Source organism: Leptodactylus fuscus, chromosome 3 (assembly GCF_031893055.1).
Source record: "Leptodactylus fuscus isolate aLepFus1 chromosome 3, aLepFus1.hap2, whole genome shotgun sequence".
Lineage (NCBI taxonomy): Eukaryota > Metazoa > Chordata > Amphibia > Anura > Leptodactylidae > Leptodactylus > Leptodactylus fuscus.
Window position 1 is genome coordinate 49,398,222 of NC_134267.1, and position 21,095 is coordinate 49,419,316.

The 21,095-nt window shown below is 44.2% G+C and overlaps 1 protein-coding gene across 4 annotated transcripts in view; it reads left to right on the top strand.

The window, feature by feature from the left end:
* The first annotated feature begins 406 nt into the window (after positions 1-406).
* RTN4 (reticulon 4) overlaps positions 407-21,095 on the top strand; it is a 41,775-nt gene continuing 21,086 nt past the window's right edge. The window contains exons 1-3 of one of the 4 annotated variants that reach the window (XM_075267549.1): positions 407-927; positions 13,480-13,547; positions 14,901-17,031. In XM_075267549.1, the coding sequence (XP_075123650.1) occupies positions 543-927; positions 13,480-13,547; positions 14,901-17,031 (2,584 nt within the window). In that variant the 5' untranslated portion in view covers positions 407-542. The remainder of the gene's footprint in view (positions 928-13,479; positions 13,548-14,900; positions 17,032-21,095) is intronic. The other 3 variants (XM_075267544.1, XM_075267545.1, XM_075267546.1) reach the window with 3 other exon arrangements.

The following is a 21,095-nucleotide window of genomic DNA, read 5'->3' on the forward strand; positions in this document are numbered from 1 at the left end:
GCGCTGTTACAGACTTGCTTGTCATGGACACCATGTCACCATCCTCCCTGCACATGAAGCCTCGGCCTGCACACGCTCGCTCCTTCCCTCGCCCTCACTCAGTTCCGGAGTGTCTGCTATTTGCCCGTGTCCTTCCAAAGCGCTGAGGCGTAGCCGTTCCTGTCGGTTACCATGACAACCACCATCCTTGGCTAAATTGCGACCCCTCATTAGCTAGCTGAGCCCGCAGGCCACACCCACTCGACCATCCGAACTTTCTATTGGTAGAACAGAACGTCAGTCAAGCTGTGGTAGTCCCGCCCCCTGCGCGGCTGGTTGGCTCCTTGTAGTCAAGGTGGGGACAGCAGCATCCCCGCCATGATGCCTGCTCCTGGCAGAGTCTGAGTCACCAGGGCGTGGCGCAGTCCTCCTCCTCCCTCCCCTCTCTGTATTGTTATCGCTCCGTTCCCTCTGCCGCTCAGACGGGTGGCGCACTTCTCTCCAGCCGGCATCGCAGGCAGCTCATAGTGTCCAGCCGGTCATAGCCCCGTCCCTCACCCGCCATGGAGGACCAATCCCCGTATGTAACATCCAGCAGCTTTGGGAACGATGCTGTGGAGACGGCTGAGGATCAGTACCGGGCACCTGGGGAGGCCAAGCCCCGTGTGCAGCCCTGGGATGATATGGACGATGTCCTGGATCTGACCGGGGGAGCGGGGCAGCTCGCGCATCCCTCATTCTCCGTCAACTTCCCCGGTAAACCCGCCGCACATGAGGAAGAAGAGGAGGAGGAGAGGAAGAGTTACTCCGACAGCCTGGAGCCTTCACCCGAGGACGAGGAGCCCAGCAGCATCGGCAGCGACGTGCCCAGGGCGCCAGTCATCCCTAGCGCGCCCGAGGAGGAGCACGACAGGCCGTACAGCGCCCCCTCCAAGTCCGGCTCAGTGGGTAAGTGACACATGGCAGGCACATGTATCCATCCTGGTGAAGGTCACCCCTCTGCCCCCGACCTGGACTGCCACATGTAGGCTGCTGCCTTGTTCAGTGGGTGGCCACCCTGGCCTAGATACTGCCCATATATATTCTGCTACATCTCAGTCTGAGCCTTCTGTCATACACTTATCCTATATAGTGCCCCTCATGGCCAGTAGGGAACACTGCAAGAATGGTCACCAGCTACAGTATCCATCTGATGAAGTTCTGGTACTTGTAGTCCATTGTTTATAGGAGCTAGTTATGGGGGTGCTAGTTATGGACACCCTATATGTTTCCCTTCCCGTTTTTCATGTGGTCCTGACTATACACCCGCACAGGTAGGTGCACCTTCTCCGGAGTTGGCCTCACCTTAAGCATTGGAAGTCAATTACGTTCCAGATTTCTGTATGCCAGTAGATGCGTCCATTGCATGCCCATGTCTTGGCACACAGCATGCTGCCACCCCTTTTGCCCAGTATATAATGATTAACTCTTGCTGTCCTGCTTGGCTGCCCATGCGTCTTGCTTTGACGGGTGGAGTGTGGGCAGTGAGTGTGCATAATAGAGATGCTGGGGTGGGGTCTGATGTGTGCCAGCTGCTGGAAGAATCCTGATTCCTAGCTGAAGATGACCTGGGGGTGTGCCCGGTGTCAGGCGGCCCCGTCACATCATTATCTGCTGTCATCTCCTTCTTTGTATGCAGCAGACGGCTGCGTCACTCTCACTTTCTAGTAACAACACCAGTACAATGTCTGGCCTTCTGTATGCCTGGATGCTATAACTTGTATTTATTCCTTTTACCTTTTATACAGTGAGTAAACCGTAAGAGGGTGATTTTATTTGGGCTTTTAGAGCTTATATGAAGTAGTGGGTTTCAGCCAGGTGGGCAATATTCCAAATTACCTTTATACTACTAGATGATTTGGGGGGGGGGGCAATCTTTGGGACTCTTGCCACCTGCTACTACAGGGTAGGGGAATAAGTGTCTAATTCTGACCTCAGGAAATCCATCAGTCACAAGGTTGGGGGGGACTCAAGACCCCTGTTTGGATGGAGTGACAGTCGCACCTATAGGCTGCTTCATTCAGTTCTATTCTGGAGATAGCCGAGTGCTATACTTGGTTTCTTTTGGACAGTCCCATATAGATGAAAGGAGCAGTGTAGTGCATGTGCGGACTGTGGATAGGGGATCATTTGTGGTACAGGTCCTTTAACTGTTTAGGGTGTTAGGCCCCTACAGCCTTTAAGTCATTGAATATCCTTGTAGTGTATTGGAGAATAAAGATCCAAGATGCGGGCTGCTTTTCCTTGGGGGTCCTCACTTTAGAGCCCATTTTTCTGTAGACTTGCTGAGAAGAAGGTCATTTCTTCCATGGTCAGCGCTGGTTTACACCAAACCTATATCTGTCCTCTGTTTGCTGCCCAGTTGGGTTCAATCATTGGGAGTGACTGTTTTAGGTTGTAAACTGGTGAATTGTACCATTCTCAGTCGGTGCCCACAGAAAAGAGCCCCATGCCTTGGCTCCTTGAAACTTAGGGCCATTTACACATTGAAAAGTGAAGGGGAATTTGAGGCGGTTTTCACTGACCACAATGGGTGGTAGATTGTAGGCAGGATTTGCTGCCGATTTTTGAGGTGCGAAACACTTCAAAATCCTCACCAAATTCCACTGTGTGAATTTACCCTTATGAGGGTGCCCTTGCTTAGGCCTCATTCATATGTTTTGAGTTTTTCATAGACGTGTACAGTAGACACTGTCATGCACATGTGGCCTAGCTAAAAGTCCATATGCTATAGAATGTTTTTTCTTCCATGTCTGAACTTGCCCTAAGCTACATACTTATTCACTTTATAAGTGGCTTATGTCATGAAGATATCCCAAATGTAAACTGCAGGCACTACAGCCAGGTCCTCTGAATACAGCGGCTCCAGCTAAAGGTGGCATGGCCACCCATATAATACATGGACTAAGTCCGTCACTGCAGATGTTCTCTGCTTTGGCTCATAGAAGGGGGTTCCTCAGCTTGATACTGTCATTGGGAATGTGGAAGGTGTTGTCCTGACCCCCTCGTGTACACTTCCACCAACAGGTGAGGAGGAAGGAGAGATTTGGGACCTCAGCAATCGCTTGAAGCGGAGACCAAGTAGTAGATCTGTATGTGTTAAAGACAATAGCTTGCCCAAATTGCACTGACCGTGGGGCGTTTACCTTGGCAGCTATGTATATTTGTACACAGTCTATTGATGGCCATTGGATTACCTCCCATTGCCCGCGCTCTCTGTGCCCTCCGTCTGATGCAGGACAATCTTGCTCCTGTGTTTTTGGCTTGGCAGCCGAGTCTCACTGCAGATCAGACTGTCAGATGTGAATACAGCTGCTCCATCACAAGACCTCGGGGCACAAATGGAGAAATACAAGGAGTGCTTGTCCCTACCAGATTTTTGCAGTTTAGCATATCATGTTGTCAGATACGCATTCCTAATTCTTCCAAAGTGTCGGCTATACACAAGAGGGTACTCCGCTGTGCTGAGCGCTGTATACCTTCATGTATATTTTGACAATTCACTTTGCCATGTAGTTTAATCCTGGGGTATAATAGAGTAAGTTTAAGGATACTTAAGGACTCACTCAGGAGTTGTCACACGTGGGTGGGTGGCCATGTGCTGCCAGACCCTATACTTATCTTTAGGTATGATTGGTTGAGGCCGTATATATTGTTCCTTCATGTCCAACATTGCAGCTTTCCATGCTTGTGCAGACATCCACCAATAACAATAACACTAATCAACTGAATTGGCTTTACAGTTGACTATGGAGTTGGATTATAATGGAGAAAATTGACAATTACTTGCCGTTGGGCCCTGGGTTGCAACCTATTCTGGCATGGCTTTGTAAAACTGTTATGGCCTTAAGTAATCCTCATTAATAGTAATTGAGGTAATATGTCCAATTAATCGTGACTTTGATTTGGATCATAATCATCCCGACCTAGTCTAAAGGGTGTATAGTGTATATGTCTAAAGCTGGAGCTATACAGAAGTAGCAGAATTAACCCGAACTGCTGCAGCCTTATCTCTTATCACAGAAGACAAGAAAGAATAATTGTCATTGAAAAATGTTTTTACAATGACTTTTTATGGTTTTTGGTTGTCTCCTGTGATAAGATATCACGCTGCATGAGTTTGACAAATGGCTTTGCAAATTCCAGGAGGCAGGTAGCCTCTGTAACTAGGTCAGCAATTCCCAATTTTCTTGCCATGAAACGTTTTTACCCCTGAAAGGTGCAGTAGGTTGCAGAGAGTCGCACTAGAACCATAGTGGTCTAACCAAAGATTACTGTGGGCCTACTGCGTTATGCGAGGGATTGAGTTGGGGCATCGAAATGACTAAGGCCGGGGCACCACGGGACATTAACGCCGCAAGATGCTGCGGGAAAAATCGCGGCGTTTTAGAGTGCAAGCAAAGGGGATAGGATTCATGCGAATCCGATCCCCACTTTGCGGAAGAAATCACAGCGCGGACACGCAGCGATTTGCAAAGCCGTTGCAGCTTTTCAAATTGCAGCATGTCAATTATATCGACGGAAACATCGGCGGCTTTCCTGTAGATATAATAGGAAGAGAAAGTCCGCAGTGGAAAACTCTGTAAACTTACTCTTAAAAGCGCTGCGGAAAGAACCGCTGTGCGTTCACGCCGCGGTTCTTTCCGCAGCGCTTTAGCGCTGTGATTATGGCCCATGGGGCCTTAGCCTAAAGTGGTTTTCCTACTAGTAACATGTATTCCTTATCCACAGTATATATAAGGGTCTGATCACAAAGGACCCGACTTCTGGGAATTCCAGGGGTCTCCATGTGCCCTATTTACAATGTAAGCAGTGTCTGCCGATCCTATAGAAGTGATTTGGGTGATGGCTGTGCATATGTATTATACACAAGAAACTTGACTACAATGGGGTCCGTGTGCTTTTACAGCAATTCGATTGTATTCCGTCTGGGAGGGGGTCTCCGTATGGACTCTAACTGGACGGAATACATACGCAGATGTGAACCCACCTTTAGGTGTATTGCCAAGTTAAAGAATTGACCTCAGATTTTGGGAGGCAGATTGAGCACACCAGGAGACAATTTTACATTAGACACTATAAAATAAGAATAAAACAATGGCGGCGGATGCCCTGACCACCCCTCCCTGGCTGAGGTGTCAGTCTACGGGTGATTAAACACTGCAGTCCTTTTCTTACGGTTCGCCTGTAACTGAATATGACGTCTCGCCACCAAATTCCTTCTGATACAGTTTCCGAGTAAACATTTTAGCTAATGACTTGGCAAGTGGCGGAGCGCTGTTTGCCGCACGTGACTAATGCTGGCTGAACTTTCCAAGGCCCGCATCCTCTGGTTACTCTAGGGTGTTTCTGACATTAATCCCATAAGGGACAGCCTGTCATCATAGTCATATAAACAATATAAAGAAGTTCTCACATGTTACAAGGCTCAGGAAATCTCCAGTAAAGTGCGGTGGTTTTCCTTATCGGTCTAGTTATATTTCTATTGTATTGGGGTCAGTTGTAGGTGGAGTTGGGGTAAAGGTGACAGATTCTGGCTGGAATATAGAAAAAGATGCTCTTTGATTCTATTATGCAATAATTAATATTGTATAATTAGATGTATAGTTTGTTGCATTTTTACCTCCATAGGCGTTGTATAAAGGTGTTGGAAGTCAAAGGTCTGACATATGATGGTGAGGGTCCTGCTTACCCTGCCCATACATTGACAGCTCTCCAGCTCCCTGTATATAGGTGGGGCAAGCAGGACCCCGTCTCCTCTAGGAGTCCCGTCAGGATTTTACTCTGCTTCTTACTCAGAAATTCTCCTCCAAATCATATAAAGATATGTAATACTGAGCTCTCTGTCATATCCTACTCTCAGGTATATCAGTAGGCTGTAGGCGTCTCCACTTTTTCTCTTGTCTAAAGGTGGTCATTTCGTGGCCATATAGACAACTAAACTCTGGCCTTGGGTCTCACTTGCGTTCCCCATATTGAACACATCTCCCCAGCAATGGCAGGTATTTGGAGTGTAGTAAGAAAGTGAAGGGTCTATTTTGGAGCAGTTACGGCTTGGCTTATACATTCATGTTTTAGGTTACACCTCTGGTTTCACGTTTCCAGCACACGCGTACAGACATTATATGCATTAGCCGACCTTGCGTCCATAGTAAATCATGGCCTCAGTGTCTTCTTCCAGCCTTATTTGGTTCTTGTCTCACTTGCATCTTCTATTTTATTTACAGGCTATACATTTTTAGCACAATATCTTCAAGGAGAAGGTAAAGTAATGTCAATGATGAATAGCCGATGATCACCCACAATTCCACTAATATGTAATAATCTCTAATGATTCACCGGCCATTATACTGAAATACAAGTCACTTTCTGTTGCTGCTGTTTGAGTTACGCTGGGTTCACACCAGCGCCCAAACTCCGTTTGCATGTAGAAGACGGAAACCTGTCATGCCGAGTCCGGCTGTGAGCGTTTTATGCGCTCCACAGCTAAACCGTTTTTTTTAAAAACCGGACACAAAGTACTGCATGACTCTGTGTCCGGTTAAAAAAAAAAAAAAACTGTTTCGCCGCGGAGAGCATAAAACTCTCACTGGCGCACACGACCGGAGACTTTTCAAGCCCATTTAAATGAATGGGATTGAAAGATGCCGTCAGGTTTCCGTCTCCTGCCCCTGTTTTGTGCAGGAAACGGAAACTTGCAGAACGGACTCCCAGGCGCAGATGTGAACGAGCCCTTACCTGCACATGTTAGAGTACGTTCACATTTGCGCCAGAGACCCCCTTGCAGTATCTGCTGAAAATTGATGCCACCTCTGTATGCTCACCCATAGACCCCGCTCTCTGACTCAAATACTTTAGAAAATGCAAAGATATAAATGACAGATTATACTGAATCTTTTCCCATAAATCTATATATCAATCTGCTTGGCTCCAACTTGTCTATAACATACTGCCTGCAGATTTCACTGCATTTTCGTGATAGGTTCCCTGTAAGCAGCTGCCACACACCTCTGGTGGTGGCTTATGTCCCATGAGACCAAGGATTGGGCCTGCTAATATCCTTCTTTACCATCGGGGAAAGTCGGACCACCCCCATACAAATTAGATGGTTGTACCGTCCCACTGAGACTTGTGGGTTCATCTAATGTGTGTGGCCTCCTTTACAATAAGTTTCTGCAGACCCATCTGAGATCGATAAGTAGTATATGCTTTTATCCTTCTACTGGTAGGCCCGGGCACTTACTCATGGCTTGTATTTTAGGAATAGTGGCCTTTCTTAATTTAATTTCTGCAGAAGAATCATAGTACGGATGTTCTGTGGATAATTGAATATGGAAAATCTGTAGAAGCGCGTGTAGCACAGGCATTCGTGAAACGTGTGGGTGTTAATTACTGGCGGTCGGAGCGATAGATAATGTTTGAGATGTGATTTTACTCTGCTTTTTCCCCATTGTTTATAATTTGTGATCTGAAAAAGCAAATCTGATCCTATCTTGAGAGGGGGGTACAATAGTGTTTGTCCTGAATTGCATGATTATTGAATTTAATATTAAAGAAGTTTTCTCACTATCAAACATTATATATTGTATAGATCTTAAAAACTGACACTTTGCCCTTTAATGTTGTTAGAAGGATGATCCAGTGAGTGTTCTGGCGTCTTCTTGGCGTCATGTATATAGTACAAAGTGTTTCTCTCTGCACATCCAGATCTTGTGATCCCATGCTCTCTGCAGAATAGTCAGTAGAGCTTTCTCTCTCAGGAAACAGCAGATCCTCTGCAGTAATACAAAGGAAGTTTGTCAGCTGCCAGAGGGGGAAGAAGTCTGATTCTGCCCAGAATTTCCTCTTGACACCCCACAGGGAAAAAATAGGTAGGGTTATTAAGCTAGTGGTTACTTTACAACTGCCAGTAACGGCCATTCAAACATTTTTGTATGAAAATGATTCATTCCTTTAATAAGCAGAAATGAGTAGATGGCGCGCATTGACTTTACCAAGTTTTTATTGGAGCCCATCTTATACTCTACATTTGCACCATGGTTAACACAACACCCTGCCAATTCGTTCTCACAATGGCCGCCAGTGGTGTCCTATGGACCCATTTGACTTCTAACAGGGCCGATTGAGCCCTACTGAGAATAACATGTAATTGTGTCCCTGAGCCTAAGGCACAAATGTGAACACTGCCTGAACTTTAGCTTGATATCTTATCCTGTTATTCACTTCCTCTAAAGGCCGGGTATTTTCAGCTTGTAGGTTTAGCAGTGGGGTTGAGGATTGCTCCATTGTAGGGATTGTGGTGAATTGAGTTCTTGTGTAAGACCATTCACTAAGGGCTATACCCTAAATCATGGCCACCTACCAGGCTCTCCTGTCTGTCAGCACCTCCCTTAGTTCCCCTATTGTAGTCATTTAATGTGTGATGTCATGGTGTGACTGTCCAGTCTTTACAGGTGACTTTTTCAGTCATCTTGAGAAAGCAATGTAATCCCCCCCACCTCCCCCAACTGTACAACCACTATAATACAGCGCTATATGTGTGTCACACACTGCTCCTAGTGCTATTGGGTAACACCATTGTCCTTTCTGATGTTCTCCACATTATACTGGACAGTGGCCTTGGAAGGAGCAGTCCCAAAACTAAGTGTAGTGCTGGCCTATAGTACGATAAAAAGTCTCCCTGTCTCTCTATCCTGCTGATAAAATATGAGAAACTTTTTAATGTCTTATGCGGACCTTAAGACCAGGGCTCCACAATACAAATATGCTGAGTAGGCGAAAAAACACACAACTTTTTTTTTTTTTTGCTGCAGCTATCTATGCGCCCCTGTACTTTATGCATTTCTCTTACTCCTATAGCACCAACTTATTCTGCAGTGCTGTATAAACATGCAGTCTCTGTCCCATATGGGGATCACAATCTAAATTCCCTATCAGCATGGAAGGAAATCAGAGTCACGGGGACAACACGCAAACTCCTTTCAGATTATGTCCTTGGTCAGATTTGAACCCAGGACCCTTGTGCTGCAAGACAACAGTGCTAACCACTGAGCCACCCTGCTGCCTAACACCTGCCGCATCGGTGACTTTGCGCTGGGAGTTTTAGTTGCAGCATGTGGTTGCTACTGTATATTACAGCTTATGGGAGCCTTCACACGGAGTAAACACGCGTGTATTTTTGCAAAATACACGTGTAAAAATAAGACTCCCATTGACTTCAATGACATTTTACAGGCGTATTTTTACACGTGTAAAAAATATCATTGAAGTCAATGGGAGTCTTATTTTTACACGTGTATTTTGCAAAAATACACGCGCGTTTACTCCATGTGAAGGCTCCCTAATAGAGAAGATTTCTAAGAGCATATTCTCACAGCATTTTGTTGATGTGGATTTGGCTGTGTCTTTGCAGCAATCCACATAAATAGAAGCTTAAAATACTTGTCCATTTGATCGTAATGGGAACCTTCTCTACTGCTGTGTATGGCGTGTATTTTTTTTTCCCTGTGTTGCGTGGGCAGGGTTTCCCTACATATACAGTGTAAATAAGAGGTGGCAAGTAGCCATGATATGGGGCTAATCTGTGTAAGGATCTGCCTCAGTACAAAACCACAGCAGAGATCTGAGGGGGAGCCTTGGATTTCACTGCACATATTTCCAACTAAGGCTGTGTGACTGTAATGTCATCCTTCTATGATGGCTGCTGTCATTGGTGTGTGTGCCTTTAGCCGTAAATCTTCTGATAATCTGCTGGTGTTCTTTTAGGCCTCCATCTGGCTGGTGTACATTGGTATAATGCAAATAAGTGATGGATAAAAGACTGCCATTCCATACACAGTTAAAAATAAATATATACGTTTGTCTTGCTTGTATATCGCCAACATATTCCACCGTACTTCAGACTGTCCCAAGTGGATCACAGTCTGAACTCCCCACGTCCCCCCATACAACCTCCATGCAGATGTTGCCCTTTGTTGAATTGAATCCCAGGACCATAGTGCTGCAAAGCAACCATGTGACCGCTGTGCTTCCCCCTTCAGTATACCCATATCGCTGCCTTCCCTTGGACCTGAATGTTGGGAGAATTTCCCAGTTTATACATCAGATTGCGGCCTTTCTAGCCATTGTCTGTAGTCTGCATTGCAGGCATTGGGATACTGTATTTTGTTCTTCTTCTCTCTCAGTGACGGTCTAAGGCACTGTTCACACCAAGTTTGGTGTATGTATGGGAAATATACATAGAGTATTTCATTATGTATATCTCTGAAATATATACCACTGCATAGCCACACAGGAGCACACAGCCACATGGTTTGCTGTATTATTCAGTGCACTTTCCTATACAGTGGGCCAATGCAAAAACGGAGGCCATACATTAAACATCTCAACACAGTGTGAATGTAGCCTTAGCTGTATGAATCATTTCTAACTATGTAAATCAAGCCGGATCAGAACAGTAGAGAGCCATCCATAGGAAATTTTGGAGATGGACCTAGCCGAGTCCAAGAAAGCACATTCTCTTATAGAAATGCCCAGGGAGTCCATGCTACGATGTGGATAGTATATACAGATGTAGACAAGGTTAAAGTGTTAACTGAATTCTTTTGCTAGGTTTTCAATGACTTTTTATGTCTTATGAGCGAGGATATCCCGCTGCAAGTATACTCCAAGTATATTGTCTTGTTTTTGTTTTTTTTTCTGCAAGTTCTTTATTTCCCATTTTGATGGCTCTTGGTGTGACGCAGCAAACTTCTTGCAAAATGGCCGTTCAGGTTTCTCTCGGTTTCCAGATATTATACATCCTTTTATCTTTGTGGTCATGCTAAAAGAGAAGTGGAAATGAGACAAGTTGTCATTTCTGTAATAGGAAGCTGCTCATCTGGGTAAATCTACTGTCACAATAGGAAAAAATTCACGTTGTAGGTGCACACATGACTAGATGAAGATGGATAAATGACTGTAGTGTGAACAAGTGTCTGTGTAGTGTGAGCATGTGTTTGTGTAATAGCTTCATACAGTAGGCAGAGATTTTCTACATTTAGAATATTTCTATTTCGATGTAAAGCATACCTCCAGTTGTAAGCTTTCATAAATTAATAGTACATTTTTTTATATATAAAGTGTATGTGTGTATATATATATATATATATATATATATAATATATATGCCGACCCGAATATAAGCCGAGACCCTAACTGGGAAAACTTATTGACTCGAGTATAAGCCGAGGAGGGCGGGGGTAGGGAAATCCACCATTGCAGATAATGTCTGGTCATGTGCATTGCAGCTTAGTAACTCCATGGGGATCATAGTAATAGCAGTTAACCCCATCATGTCCCTCACATTAACCCCCTGTGTGCCTCATATAAGTTACTGATATATGGGACATATGGAGGTAATAATTAGGTATCTTCATAATTAAGGTCCTTCATTAGTACCCTCATGTGTCTCCCATATTAGTAACCCTTATATGGGGCACACGGGTTAATATGAGGGACATGATGGGGTAACTGTTATTAATGTGAGGCACATGGAGTTACTGAAACTAAATTAATAACCCCAAATGCCTGACAGTAATAGGCGGAGTAACTAAAGGAAGGTCCCTGTGTGTGTCACGTTACTGGAGCTTCCTCTCCTCCATACAACAGACATCTTCCATAAGACACAATGAGTCCTGGCCACTCAGCTACAGGGTAGATGCTAAATCCTAGTGTGCTAAAGGACCTCTGATGACGTCATGACCATATAAACCTCCTGTAGTAGATTAAGGAGCTTTGTTTCCTTCACCACCTAAGCTTCATTCTTCTGTTTATATTATATCGTCTCTGTATTCAGCCTCACACATAGAGCTCTATGGAGAAGGGGTAGTAGGATACATCTGCTGGATGGTTAATTGATTTATTGCCTTATTCTGTGCACTGGCAGCCTCTTATTTACAACATAGCAGTGTTAAACGTGCACACAGTAGCAGAGTGAAGAAACGGCAATTATTTGAGTGTCTTTTCCATCTCTCCTCCCCTCTTCATAGATTGTAGAAAGTAACTCTGCCTAAAAGTGGAGAAGAAAACATATTTCATGAATAAGATATATTACAAAGCTTTTTCTATTGAGCTGCACTATTCATTTATAATAAACAGTGACAAGCATGGAGCCTTGAAGCATACCTCGTTACCAACATTCACTTGATATTGTCTTCTCTGGATCACTAGTCTAGGAGAGAATGTTTCAGGATGCTGCCTGAGGATCCTGGAAGAAGATGGCAGCTCCTAGACAGATCTTAGCTACACGTAACCTGGAAATGAAATCCTATCGCTAGGGGAGATGGCAGACCACAGTACACAACACTACTACATATATTTACCTCTATAAATGTATAAAAAATCTGTACATATATCCATTGCTAGAAGAACAAGAAAGCTTCCTGCATTTTATTACCAATACAAATCTGCATGTAGCAGCAGCGCACCCTTAGATACCCAGAGAACAAAGCTGGCTCTTAGCATAGGAAGGGCTGCAAAGAAATGCAGGCCATACATTAGGGATTTCACATGGCTGTCTGCTAGATGACTTGTCGCTCTTGGTTGCTGAGGCTTGTAGTCTTCCATAGACGGCAATATCATAAGTTATTACAATATCACCGATCAATCTCTGCCATAGTCTGTGGCCTGGTCTGGAAAGGGCTGCAGATCTGTGCACTACAGCTCCCAACATTAACCAAAAACCATCCAGTGTAGCAGATCATCTATTCAGCAGATATCTGCCATCCGTCAGCCTCTGTTATGCTTGTTTAGCATAAAATGGTGTAAGCCTAAGGCCCCACGTAGCTTATATTTTCTGGAGTGGTTTGTCACTTAGTTTTTTTTGTTACTTTCTGCATCGAATATGAACATGCTGTGCATTTTGTAAGGCTAGCTTCCTGCAATGTGTGAATAAGATGGAACAGGTACTGTAAAACGCAGCATTTTCACTGTATTTCTACAACGTGGGGCCTTAGCCTAATCCAGCCTTTTTGGAAGCCCTCAATCTCCAGTGTATTTCCACATTACATACCAGTCTAACTTCCACGTATTACATCTGCTAGTAACATTGATGTCACATAAAGGAATTCCTACCATATCCACAAGACCCATGAGCAAGAATGTCCAATGTGAGATCTCAGATGCTGAAAATGCAGGGGTGGCCACAGCTTACAGGAATCCTGTGAAGGTAACCATAGTTCTATTGCTGATCTCACAAGCCTGTATCTATCTATGATGGCTCCTTCATAGACCTATATTAAGGCTTGTCTACAGTCATATCTGAATCTTCAGATCATATGCTGGGCTACATTTTGACAGGTATCTATTGGGTTTTACTATCCAGAAGATTTGTTACTCCGCACCCAAACTAACACAAGTATGACGTGTGCTGCATGTACTGATCTGTACCGGTGCTGAGGTCTTGTTGTATTTGTTTTTCAGATGTGAATCTCTTTCCTATTCCTGCTTCATCTGCACCTCTGATGCACTCCTCTTCAGGCAAGTTCTGTGCTCTCATCGCTCTAACACTCTCGCTCTATAGCTAAAGGTCTAGACCAGCTTTCTATTCACTTCTAACTAACCTCGTTCACAGCAAAGCCGCTCGTGTGTACAGTCACCACAGGTACTCCGGTTACATCGGATATGCTTCATACCAATACTAATCCACTCCGTAGTCTGCTCTTCTGTACATAGGGGTTCTCTAGCTGGAGTATGGTTTTTAACACAGGATCGAATGGCATAAAGAACAAAGATGCCTATCTTTTGGTTTCCTGTCATGGGGGGGTGGGGGGTCTTCCTTTTTCCCTCTCATCACTATGGCCAGTAGAGACCAGAAAGTGTTAACTGTAAATTGATTTCATGGTCGTCTTCGTTTATCTCCAAGAAAATTCTAGGATTATTCTGAAACCCCTCCCCCCCCCCAAAAAAAAACAAAAACAAGAAAACAAAAAACTGGCTTATAAAATTGGACTGTATCATAGTGTTCAATAATGGCACAATGCTACAGTGCCCACAGCTGCCACTAACAAGAATATGGCGAGTGAACAGCACATATCCTATGGGAAAGTAGCTAATCTGGAGGGGAAGCGTCCTCAACAGTCAAATCCCCCCCCCCCCCTTCCAGTTAATGAATACCGATGGAGCTACACGTGCTATGCTGTTTCCTCCCATTCACCTCTATGGGTTATAGAAACGGCATAAAGCGACACTGCTGAACATTTCCTGTAAATCCTGTCCTAGGGATCCAGACTTAACAGCAGTTATTGAAACCTGAGTGCTGACATGGCCGTCTGCTGATCATTTTTCCCTGGAAAGTCATATGTTAGACAGACCTCTCTTTATGGCATCTGCAGGAGGAATGTAGTGTTAAATTGCTGGTCAGTCTGATAAATGGCTGCTGAAGTCCTCCAGATGGTTCCTGCTCAGATAGGGGTCTACCCACCCTGATAGCCATATTCCATATCTATGCTACATGGACAGACTTTGTGGGTCTTTAATACAAGGTCCCATATGCTGCATATTCTTGTAAACATTGACCTTCACCCCCATTGCAAGCCTTACACTTTAGATTGTTGCCATGCTAGAGTTATACACCAGTGTGTTAGGAGAGTGGTAAAGGTGGGTTTAGGTCTTTGCCAAGTTAGGACAAGCCCCCAGAAGAAAAGAAGGGGGGAAACAAAGCATTTCTGACCAGTTCATAAAACCTCTGTGGTGACTGGAACCGCTTTGTAATGAACGTGAAATCTTGGTCTTTTCTCTTGAGTAACTTTGTGTTGTGTGTTCTATGACGTAATTTGCTTCTTTCTGCTACTGACATCTTCCCTTTTCTGTTCGTCGTCACAGACCTTGTCATGGATTTGCAGCAGCCTTCTAGCACTTTGCCTGCTGGCCGAGAAGAGCTTTCATCTTTGCTGCTTGAGTCTGCTACTTCCCTTCATTCTTTGTCTCCTCTATCTGCCGATTCTTCTAAAGAGCAGCTTGTAGCCTTTCCTGCTGATTCCACCACACCACAAGCTATTAAAGATCCCATTAGAGATGACCATGCTGTGTCAAGGACCATAGATGATTTTCCTATAGTAGATAAGTTAGGTAGCCGCCTGGAATCTAGTTTTCCTGAAGTAACAGATCACAAAAGCACTTCTGTTGTGCCAGAGAAAGCAGAAGACCTGTTCTTTTCCGAGAGAGGTCATGCTATCGAGCACCCGACATCTTTTGCTGAATCTTCTTCTGGAGACCACACTAAATTATATGCGCAGTCTGCTAAGGAGATGTTTTCGGGAATGCTTAAATCTGTCGGACCACCTCACGAGGAGTTTTCAGAGGGTCTTGATGAACAGTATGTGGATTTCAAGCCTTTTGCAAGCACAGGGGGCCATGGTGTTGAACTTGAACCAAAAGATGTTTCTGTAGACCTTAAAAGCAGCATTATGAAGGTGAATTTTGAACCCACAGTAAAGTTTGAGGAAAAGTTTATTGAAGAAAAGGATGTAGATCTTTCTGATGATATATCTCCAGCCTCGCCTGAGGCCACCTCAGACTATGAAATATTTGCTCCCTTACAGCAGACCAATCCTTTTGCATTTGGTGGAAATCAAGTGTCTGACAATGTAACCGATGAGAAAAAAATGGAAGAACTGAAATCTCATGTTGCTTCTTCCCGTCTAGGTCCAAATGTTGCAACGGTTAACCCATTCCTTGTTGACCAGGAAGGAGATTATGTCACGACTGATACTGTACATGGAAGTGGTGCAAGCAAACCAGAAGGGCTTACTCCAGATATTGTGCAAGAAGCATATGAAAGTGAAGTCCACGACACGGGTGTATCAAAACTCGGCTATGAACCGAAAATCGATTTGGTTCAAACTGCGGCTAAAGTTTCACAGGAAGGTGTCAGTCCTTCAGTGCAGAATGTGGCGCTGTTTGAAGACTCCGAGTCGGTCTCCTCACCAGTTTTACCTGACATTGTGATGGAAGCTCCCGTCACGTCTGCCCCAGTTGGTCTTAATGCTGTGGCCCCTCAACCTGATGTTTCCCCAGTTGGTCACGTGGCCCCTGTAAGTGAAGAGAAACTAACGTTTGAATCTGAGAAGCCTCCATCTTATGAAGAAGCCACCAATAAGGCAAGCTCAAAGGAAGAACCACAAGTTCCTGTCCCTGTGGAGACTGTAAAGGAGTCTCCAGTCGAAGAACCTGAAGCATCATACATATCCATAGCATGTGATCTCGTAAAGGAAACTATACCAGAGCAGGTGGCAACTGATTTCTCCAAGGCATTAAAGAGTGAATTTGACTCTCAGTTTTCCTCACACTTTGAAGAAAGTTCTCCAGAGTCTGAACAAAGTGAACCTTCATACAAGCTCTGGGAAGCCGAGGTGATTCCAAAGGCAGCTGCTAGTACGGTGTTCGCTACCGAACGCAGCGTTACCCCAGAAAAGGAGCAGTTAAGTGATACAAAATGGAAGGAGCCTTCACCAGGCAAATCATACCTAGAGTCCTATGTTTCTGATATTGTAGTAGATGAGCCCGTTGTCCAAATATCTAAACCAGATAAGCTACTACAGATGGAAGAGTTTGGAAAGGCTGACTACTCTAAAGACTTTGAAATACCTTCTACTATTGCACCTAAAAAGGAGATTTCCGCCCCTTCTAGAGATGAACAAGTAGACCTTAAGGCACCTAAATGGCTTGAAGACCAGATCCCGAAAGAACAACCTAAGGTGAAGGAAGACGTGTTTGTGAAAGACAAAACCAAAGAAAGTTTGGACAAGGTAGTTGACTTGAGCAAAGGAGGGTTTGAGCCTTTGATCATCGAAGAACCAGTTTCTAAGCCTCTCCCTCCTGCAAAGGAAACCGGTATCGGCACTCCAGCTAGTAAGGACAAGAAAGAGAGCGCTCCAGCCAGTAAGGACAAAGAGAGCGCTCCAGCCAGTAAGGAGAAGAAAGAGGGCACTCCAGCGACCGTTCCTTTGGCCCCTTGCCACTTCACCAGTTCAGGTAATGACTTGCATGCACAGCCGCTCTTGCATATTGCTAGTGAAGCATCTACTATACTTGCCGCAAGTGTTTTCTTGGTCTTTATTCCTCTCCACCATACTCTCTGCTTGCTTGGAGACCTCTGCTGATCTACCAAGCCATGTCATTGTCCAGGGTCGCTTGGGCTTTTGTTCTATTTTCATGCAGGTCTCCAGGGAGAACAGTTGTCTCTGTTGATGTAGTGTTGTTTCTAAGAAGGCCATCTCTATAAACAGGGATGATGTGTTGCGTTGTTATGGCTGTCCGGTTAAGCAATGTTATTTGCTTCCTTTTTCAATTGGTGCAAAACAAAATAAGGCAAAAAAAAAACCTTTTTGCTTCTGATTTTTATCACTTGGCCACGTCCCTTCTCGGGTGCGTCCATGCCCACAGTCACAGGAAGAAAATGTTACATAAATGTAGTGAAGCTTATGTCCTTTGTAGAATTTTGCTATGGTAAAAACAATGTATCAAGTTTTTTTTTTTTTTTTTTTTTTTTCCACCAGTGAAATATACCAATTTTTTTTTAAATTCTGTTGTCTGCATAATTCCCATTGCAATGAATAGTAGAGCTGGGAAGCATTTCTGAGCTGGATTCCGCCTGTGAAATCCACCTGCGAAAAACAAACAAAAAAACTGTGTGAGCTTTGGCCTTATGGAAGGCTAGATGCCAGAGACACAGGTCAGCTTTGTAAACATTTGGATTCAGATACACTTGATGCTGGAGACAGCTGACATTTGTTTGTAGTAGTGTAGAGACCATGTCATAGAAGGAGATTTATAATTTGGGGGGGGGGGGGGGGTCATATGTTAAGGACTGAGGCCTTCTGGTGTGTGGGAGATGACTTCTGATGTCTCTTTGCAGTAGTTTCCTTACCCATCTCTTTAAGGATCTGAGACACGCAGAAAAAGTCTTGCATCTTGAGAATGTTGGGGAAGTCTTCAGGGATTAGATTGCCTCACCAAGGATGTTACTGTGTAGTGCAGTCACATAGTATTGCAACGTTGTCCTGTTTGTGTGAACAGGGTATAGCTGCAATACCTTGCTCCACTGCTGCTAAGTAGGGGTATGGTCACACGGGGGAAAAGGTCGCAGAAACCTTTTCCATCGTGTGAACTTTCCACATGGCTTCCCGCGAGGGGATGCCGATGCAGTATTGGCATTCTGTCGCGGCATCCTGCTCCTGAATGGGCCTAAATAGGAGCGTGTCTTGAGCTGCGGAATAGGGCATCTTGCTTTTTTTTTTTTTTTTTTTTTTTTCTGCTACTAGGTAGCGGGGGAAAAAAAGCGAGTTGCTCCTATTGAAGTCAATGGGAGCCATTTTTACAGGCGGATTTTCAGTCCTGGTGTTCAAATCCCGCCAAGGGCAAAAAAAAACAAAAAAACACCACATCTGTAAGGAGTTTGTATGTTCTCCCCGTGTTTGCATGGATTTCCATCCCATATTCCAAAGACATACTGATAGGGAAAAATGTGCATTGTGAGCTCTATGTGGGGCTTCCAATCTACATAAAAAAAAAAAAAAAAAAAAAAAATCCACCTGCAAAAGTCTGTGATCTATCCCTAGATGGTGCACATGTAGATGGACCACAGTAAACATTAAAAACGATGCCACACTTAGAAGACTTTTCCCAATCCAAGTTCTTAGCATTTAATAACCGATCCTCCGCTGATTCCAGCACAGATGGAATATATTCTCTAGCCCCCACCATTCCCAAGCAACAAGCAGTTAGTTTTAGTGTCTGTGCTGTTTAAGTTCTGTAAAGTAAAAAAAACGCTTGTGTATTTTTCTATTGGAAGAGAAAATTGTACATGCAGAAAAGCAAACTGAGAAGATGGAAGAAAGATTGTCTATATTGTTTCATTACAGTTCTGCAGGTGAGGGTGCGCGGTCTGTCAGTCATTCTATCACCATTGAAGTTTGTTGCTCTGATTCTATGATAGATGAAAGCAATGGCCTTCAATAATGCTATTGTGACAGTAATTTTACATGGAGTCAAAGAACATCAAGCAAACCTCTGGGGCCTACATTTACTAAATACACTGTAAATATAACAGGCGGTCTGAAAATGTGCCCGATTTATCACAGTGGCTGAAGTTGTATGATAGATCACATAGGCTACCTATCTCACAGGTTACACCACCAGTTGGAGGGCGACATAAATTGGGAGAAATTTGGAAGGTGACATTAAACCAGGGACAGCTGTCCCCCTCTAGTTTCTTCATACTGTGGGGCCATTGGAGGGGAACATTTATAATGTGGAGGCATGTAATATTAGGGTGAACAGAGGAGGATTATACTGTGTGGGGGCACATAGGAAAATGACTGAGAATGGACGGGGTCAATGTAGAAGTGGGTGGAGCTAAACTTGTATAGCATGCCGCACATTCTGTCCGTCTTTCTATTTTATTTTTTGGAAAGTTGGGAGGTATGTTATAAATATTAGCCCCCTTTTATATGCAATAGTCCCCTCTTAAATAAATAAGGGGGGGGGGGTATTACTGATAATGGGGACTATTATTAGAGGGAACTGTTTAGAGGGGAGAGCTATTAAAGGGGACCTTTCATAGTTTGGGGCACAGGCAATTTTATTTACTGCTGGAAAGCCGACAGTGCGCTGAATTTACAGAACGGGAATTCACAGAACGGGAAAGCTGAATTCAGCGCACTGTCGGCTTTCCTGATCTGTGACCCGGGTAAAGAGCTATCAGTCCCAGTACTGTAGATCTTTACTGTCAGAAGGGCATTTCTTTTTTTTTTTTTCTTTTTTTTAAATGTAGACTGTGAGCCCCACGTAGAGCTCACAATGTACATTTTTCCCTATCAGTATGTCTTTGGAATATGGGATGGAAATCCACACAAACACGGGGAGAACATACAAACTCCTTGCAGATGGTTTTATGCCCTTGGCGGGATTTGAACACCAGGACTCCAGCGCTGCAAGGCTGCAGTGCTAACCACTGAGCCACCGTGTGGCCCCTAGAAGGGCATTTCTGACACTCTGTCAGGTACGTCCTTCTGTACAAGCAGCACCAATAGCGCTGTACTGTGTGAGACGAGTATTATCAGGAGGGGAGGGGGCGTTCCTCCCCGCTCACACAGTACAGCGCTATTTGTGCTGCTTGTACAGAAGGACGTACCTGACTCACTGTCGGAAACGCCCTTCTGACTGTGAAGCGCTACGGTATCGAGACCGATAGCGCTTTACCTGGGGCACAGATCGGGAAAGCCGATAGTAAGCTGAATTCAGCACACTGTTAGCTTTCCAGCAGTATACAGAACTGCCTGTGCCACAAACCATGAAAGGTCCTATTTAATAAGGGGGGCTATTATTTATAAGGAGGCACAATTACTGAGAAGGGGTTCTATTTATAAGCTGGGACCCTTATTTATAAGGGGGCATTATTATTTCTAACCCAGGAATCTTTGGCCTCCTTTTAAATAATAATCCGTGCTTATAAGTAATGGCCGCCTTATAATTATTGATAAGGGTGCAGTTAGCTGTGAACAGGACATATTAGTTATAAGGGGGGACTACTATCTATAAGTGCAGGGCCATGGCCACTTATATTGTATGGGCCCGTACGCAGAAGTTATAGTATGTGGGGGGCCATTTTACTTTCAGTGGGACAGGTATATAAGTGGTGGGGATGAATCCTTTGCACTGGGCCCACCAATATGTTACAACGGCCCTGCATATACTGTGGGTGACTAGCTTGAACAGTAGGTTATATTACACTTTCTATAAGTGCCATAGGAAACTCTATATTTAGAGAAACAGTATAGATTTAGTTATAATTTACTTGGCATCTTGGTGTCACCCATCACCCATGTCGTTCTCTTAGGCTGGGCAACAGCCGGATCTATTTTGAGTGGCATCTCCTTATGGGATTTGACTTATAGGATTTTGGTGTGTGAATATAGCGCCACCTGCTGTTCAGTAAGTAGTACTACAGTTTCTTTTCAAGCAAACTGCAAAAGGTAGAACATAATTTTTGTTTTTTTATTTTGTTTTTGGCCACTTTTTAATTTTTTTTAATTTAA